Source organism: Egretta garzetta, unplaced genomic scaffold (genome assembly GCF_000687185.1).
Source record: "Egretta garzetta isolate BGI_Z169 unplaced genomic scaffold, ASM68718v1 scaffold471, whole genome shotgun sequence".
NCBI lineage: Eukaryota > Metazoa > Chordata > Aves > Pelecaniformes > Ardeidae > Egretta > Egretta garzetta.
Genome location: NW_009258629.1, coordinates 440679 through 447526, shown reverse-complemented (window position 1 = coordinate 447526; position 6848 = coordinate 440679). Strand labels below are relative to the sequence as shown.

Below are 6848 nucleotides of genomic sequence, written 5' to 3'. Positions count from 1 at the left end.
CATGGGCAAACCCATCTGGGCTGCTGCATTGTTGCAAGATATTGCTGCTTGGGTAGAGAACCTGGTTGTAAAAGTACGTCACATAGATGCTTGTGTATCCAAGAGTCGGGCCACAGTCGAGCAGGTAGAGCAGACTGCTAAGATTGAAGTGGCTCAGGCAGATCTGGATTTGGAACATAAGGGTGAGCTATTCGTAGCTCAATGGGCCCATGACACATCAGGACATTTAGGACCGGATGCAACATTCAAATAGGCTTGTGACTGAGGGATGGACTTGACCATTGATGCCATTGCACAGGTTATCCATGAATGTCAAACGTGCATCAGAATCAAAGAAGCTAATTGGCTAAAGCCTCTCTGATACAGAGAATGATGGCTGATATATCGATATGGGGAAGCGTGGCAGATTGATTATATCACGCTATCATGAACCCACCATGGCAAGAAGCATGTGCTTACAATGGTGAAAGCGACTACCAGATGGTTGGAAACATACCCTGTGACGCATACCACTGCCCAGAATACTATCTTGGGCCTTGAAAAGCAAGTTTTATGGTGACATGGCACCCCAGAAAGAATTGAGTTGGACAACAGGACTCATTTCCAAAACAATCTCATAGACACCTGGGCCAAGGAGCATGGCATTGAGTGGGTCTATCACACTGTCTATCATGCACCAGCCTCTGAGAAAATGATACAATGGACTTTTAAAAACTACACTGAAAGCAATGGGTGCTGGGACATTCAAGCATTGGGATACACATTTAGCAGAAGCCACTTGGCTAGTCAATGCTAGAGGATCTGCCAGTCGACCTGACCCTGCCCAATCAAAACCTCTGCACACTGTGGAAGGAGATAAGATCCCCATAGTACAGATAAGGAACTTGTTGGGAAAAACAGCCTGGCTTATTCCTTCCTCAGGAAAGGGTAAACCTATTTGCAGGATTGTTTTTGCTCAAGAACCTGGGTGCACTTGGTAGGTAATGTAGAAGGATGGGGGAGTCCAATGTGTACCTCAAAGTGATTTAATTCTGGATGAGAATAATCCATTATTTGAGTAGCATATTATGGGAATTACTATCCCTTGTTTAGTCTCAAGGGAGGCTAGCAAGGGGAGAGTTCATTGCAATGTTAAAGGCTATAACTTGGCCCCAAAGGACTGGGGTGGAGATTGTAATGGAAAAACCATTAAATTGTTGTAACCCATGGTTTGCCTTGAAAGTTTTAAGAATTCCTATAGGAGGAACCACCTGAACCAGTGGAGGACAAGTCTTAGAAGCAGTGCAAATGCAGCAGTGACCCAACCTGAGCTGGCTTTGGTGCCCCATAACTCCACGCAACACATGCCCAATGTAATGGACTAAATGAACTCAGTGGACATTTTATGGACATCTGAGGACATTTGTGTACATTTTACGGACATTCCTCACGGGAGGTCCATAGACTAAGGGAATGATATTTGTGTATTATACCAAAGGACGTGAAGCGGGGTGGTGGGTAATGAGAACGTATTACATAGGGTGACATCTGAGCAAGACTTAAATGGTATGGAATAAGGGCTGGAGAATGTGCTGGGTTTAGCTGGGGTAGAGTTAATTTTCTTCACAGTAGCCACTATGGGGCCGTGTTTTGGATTTATGCTGGGTACAGTGTTGGTAACACAGGGATATTTTAGCTATTGCTGAGCAGGGCTTACACTGGGTCAAGGCCTTTTCTGCTGCTCATACTGCCCTGCCAGTGAGTGGGCTGAGGGTGCACAAGAAGGTGGGAGGGGACACAGCTGGGACAGCTGACCCCAGCTGACCAAATGGATGCTCCATGCCATATGATATAATGCTCAGCATATAAACCTGGGGGAAAGCTGTCTGGGGGGGCTGCTGCTTGGTGACAGGATGGGCATTGGTCAGTGGATGGTGAGCAATTGTTTTTGTTTGCATCGCTTGTCTTTCTTGGGTTTTATGTCTCTCCCTTTCTGTTATTGTCCTTTTCATTATTATTTTTATTTATTTATTAATGTATTTATTCTATATTTCAATTATTAAACTGATCTTATCTCAAAGTTTTCTCACTTTTCCAGTTCTCTCTCCCATCCCACCAGGGGTAGGGAGTGAGTGAGTAGCAGCATGGTGCTCAGTTGCTGGCTGGGGTTAAACCATGACACCCGTTAAAAGCCAAATCTTGTAGCATTACTCAGATGAAAAAGCACATTTTGATTCCTGGCTATGAACTAAGTATGTAACACGAGATGTACCCCTCTTAAAGGGAATGCTGCCAGCGTGATACCCCAGGGGTTTCCTTTTCTCTTTTCCAATGCCCAGGGCTGTAGCCGAGTGGTTGCTGACTGACTGATGGGTGTCAGCCTCGGTTCACTGCACTGCAAGTATCGGATTGTGTGAAGAGATCTCAAATGCCCTGGATGCAGCAGGAACTATAAAAAGGCAACAAGTCCAAGGCATCTGTGAGCTTTCTGCCCACAGGGATCACATGGAAACATGTTTGTTACCTTGCTTTTGGAGACTAGTGTTGATACTGAGACATTTTCTTCTGTGAAACCATTTTTCACAATATTTAGGTTCATGCATGAAATCATCTGTAGTCATTTGGAGGAGCAGTCTGATCAATTACAAAGTTAATCCTTCAGTGATGGGAACTGAGAAGGCTCCATAACACTTGCTCTGCAGGGCTGGCAGCAGCATTTATCACTTATTCTGGGCCAGGGTTTCATAGGCAGCCAATATCAGGATCCTTAATTTAACCACATCAGCATGTCTTAAACCTGCCTTGAGATGTGGCTGTTCTGAAATCCTTTGCTGTTGATAAATTTCTCATTCTGTTGTCCATGAGCAATACTGGCAGCTTTCTCCGTGACATTCACGTTCAGTTCTAATCAGATTATACAAGTAAGATATCACATACAATATGTGAAAACAGCTCTTCCCAGACAATTCGGAAATGCTCTGCCAAGTACTTTGAGGCTGATCTGGTAAACCCATAAAAATAATTCATCCAAGAACTTGTGATTAAATGCCACTAAAAAAAGAGGAGAGAAACTCTTTCCTCTGCATTGTTCTTGGTGCTAAAATGCAGGAAGCCAGCAGCAGGTCCCTACTCCAGCATGGTCCCCATTACATGAGCACTCTGGTGCCGGGCCAGGACAAGTTCCCATTCACCAAGCAGCATGCATTACACTTTCGTAAAGCTCTACAGAAGGTAAAATCCTCCTGGGTACGTCCTTACTCTGTTTGGGTCAGTACGTTCCAGTGGCTTCTAACTGATGACATCATCAGCAAGTAGAGACCTGGGCATGGAGCGATGTGAAGAGACCTGCAATACACAACAGCCAAATGCCAAATTCTCCATCCAGTTTTGTGAGGCAGGCCTGTGTACATAAGCAGGGCTGTGTGTAACCATGGTATTAACATACATAGAACAGACGGTATGATTCTGGCTGTCTGGACTAATTCCTTGCCAAGTTTCCAGTAGTTTAATCATGATCTAATTTGAAATAATTAGATCAGCTATGGTTTTTTAGAACTGCCTTTTCATCTCTGGGGCTATGAATACCACCACTGCAATCATAGCTAGAATAGTTTTTATAATAACCTATAATTCTAAATGTTCAAATCTACAAAATCTTCTGTAAACAAAAATCACCAAAGCAGGTTACTAACTGGTGATCCTGAACTCTATCCCAACAGTTGTGGCATAAGGCAGTGTGCAACCATTGGTCTAAACTTTTGAGCTTCTGTGAAGTTGGCATGTAAAGTTTAAATTCAGACCTGTATCTAGAATTCATTTTTTTAAATCCATGTTATATCTTCCATGAGCTTCCTGGCTGAGGAAGCTTCTTGACCTAAAAGTGTTGAAAATCTAGATCTGATTTTCTAGTGCGATCGTTCATCATCTTAAACCAATACACAAACTAAGCACAGACAATATGAGGGAGAAGTGTGCGTTGAGTGGAAATGTAGGGACATGTGTTTTACATTTAGTTTGGTTTGTTAGAAAACATTAGGTTCTTGACTTCTGCTCTATTAAAAAATGAATTAATTGCACGTGATGGAAACTTACAATCCAGACCATATTCAGGATTTCTTGTACAAATTCCTTGTGAGTTTTAGTACAGGTAATGAATAAAATGCAAGAATTGGACTACCCACTTTTCTAAAGTCAATTGCTTCAAACATCTTCAAGTCTAAACAACCATGACATAAATCTTTCTAATGAATGGGCATGTGCAGAAGTACAAGCTTAGGGCTTTAATTTTAAACTAAAGGAATTCTCTGGCTTCAGCTAGCAAGAGCCTGGGTTTTGTTCATCAGATTTTTCTTATATTCTTAAAATTATATTTGTATTCAGTTTAATTTGAATATGTTTTTGATTTGTCCAAACAGCAGATGGCTATCATAAAGAGTCTGTATTTAACTTGGCACTTTCCATTCCACATTCCTTTACTATTCATAGCACAGCAGTCATACTCATCTCCAGTACACATAAAAGGAGGCAGTTCAACATGCAGCTGCAGCTCTCCTCAAATGTTTGAGTATTTACAAACTCACAGCATTTTTTTCTTTTCATGTTGAGAAGACCAGATACTAGATATAGTGGGTGGATTTTTTTTTTTTTTCATCTCTACCACTCATGAAATGAGAGAAACTGGGACAGGAATTAAACCTGTATCTGCAGTAAGCAACCCCCTGCACTTAAAATTGGATTCATGTAGAGCCCATGTTGCTACAGGGTGAATGGGACTATAAACAGGCAGAAAAATTTGCTCTTGAAGACAAAACTGTCAAGCAACATGAAGAATAAAATATTCATCTGTTTGAAAAACAAGACTACCTAAAATGCATAAAAATAAAAGACATCTGTGCTAGAGTTATGCCTTTTTATTACTGGGGCTTCACAAGGAAGAATTTGATCCTTTTGAGTATTTGTAAGCAACATATTTTTTCTTAAGTTGCTAACAGCAGAATATGTTAAATAAAACCAATTTTCTAAATGTCCTTGAATGTTTTCTTTTGAATTAATGTCTTTGACAGAAAGTATCATTCTACTTACTGTGTTTTCAAACAAATATAGTTTCAAACATGTAACACACTTCTAAAATTAATCTCTCAAGGGTTTTTTTGTGCACAAGCTTGAACTGTGGCAACAGTTTTGCTTTTTTTTCTTGATAGTATCCTTCAACTTGTGTGCTTTTCCAGAGCCTAAGGAAGAAGAATTTAATCTCAGATATTAGAAGATAATTTTGTTTGGTTCATAAATCAAATTTCCACAAGAATCACAACCTGTCTATTGCGTCTTTAATGATTATGACTATGTACAACAAATGCTTATTCCTTAGAAACACAACTCCTCCTACTTAACTCATAAATGTGCTTTATTTTCAATATGTTATCAAATAGGTTTTTTTTCTGTGACTAGTCTAAGTTTTCTACTGTTCAGAAAGCCTGGCTTTCCAACACATACGTAGCTGCAGGCAAGCAGTCTAACATTTCACATCAAATGATAAATTCAGCATACTGAAATATATATACAAAGATTTTCCTTTACTGTAATATAAATACAGCCACATGCTTAGTACACTCTACAGCGTTGCTTGAATGATATTACTTTGTTATATTAAGATTGATTTTCTCTCACCAATAAACCATGGACAAGACTAATTCTTTTCCACCGAGTTTTTCATTTCAACAACCAAAATGCCATCATGGCAGAAAAGTGCAGACAAGTCTTTGTTCTCCACTCCATTAGGTAATTTGTATTGTCTGGTAAAGCTTCTGGATATGAAGCCGTGTTCATCCATCCTGGGTCCGTGCTGAGCTTTGATCAGGAGCCAGCCTTCGAAAGTCTGAATAATGATATCTTCAGGGCGGAACTGCACCACATCCAGCAAGACCTGAAAGCGTGCGTTTTCCTCCTCCTGGCCGCTCCTCCCAGCCCCGGTGGTGCTTTCCGTGATACACCTTCCATTGCCCAGCGCAGCTGTAGAAGGGCCTGGCAAAGCGTATAAAGAGTGGTCCAGTTTGTGGGCTTCCAGCTCTTGGACGGCAAACTGCTCCTGGTAGCGTACGGGAGTTTCCACCCAGTGCCTTATGTCGCTCTGGGGAAGCTGCAGAGTCAGAGCAAACTCTTCGCAGCCGTATGCCTTACCCACAGACTAGTTTATCAGTTGATGTCGCCTTTCACTTTTAGCACAGGCAGAGCTCAACATTTAATAGGGCGTGCTGCTCTCCAGTGCCGGGAGACTTTTTTCATCTTTTATCCACTAACAATAGAGCACTATTTATAGCGCTGGGGTCTTGAGTGGCTTCGACACATGCACAGCTTTCATGCATAAGTAGTAAAAGCAAAACTTTAATGCACCTCTGATTACTGCAGTATTGTGCTGTTCATCGTTATGGATAGTGAGCAGACAAATAATGTGGAAGATTATTTAATTTAAATGGAAGTTTAATGATTCTGTTTTTTCCAAGGAATACATGGCAATAGGTACAAATTCTGTATTTCTTCTAACTGAAATACAAAGTTTTTGAGGGAAGGGATTTAATTAACTTGGCAGTAGGAATGGAGCAGATTTCAGGTTAGGTAGAATATAAATTTATCAAGTGCATTGGATGTTGTTGCAGAAGTTGTGCATAGGTGAAATACAGGCATGGTTAACCATGTTATTGGTGGGATGAGGGAAATGTAACCATCCCTGCCCAAAGAAGGGGTGCCTGAAGGGCTGAGTCTGCAAACTCTGTGACCTGCAAACACAGCAGAGCCTTCTCCGGCGTGCCAGGGAGTCAGATGCAAGAGCGCAGGGAGAATCACTGTGAAAGCTCATGTTTCACAGCTTCCAG

General features: G+C 41.3%; 1 protein-coding gene across 1 annotated transcript; it reads right to left on the bottom strand.

The window, feature by feature from the left end:
- Positions 1 to 5665: 5665 nt before the first annotated feature.
- HSPB3 (heat shock protein family B (small) member 3) lies at positions 5666 to 6217 on the bottom strand. The gene is given in 1 exon segment (XM_035903720.1): positions 5666 to 6217. A coding segment is annotated over 1 exon segment (552 nt).
- Between the last annotated feature and the right edge of the window lie 631 nt (positions 6218 to 6848).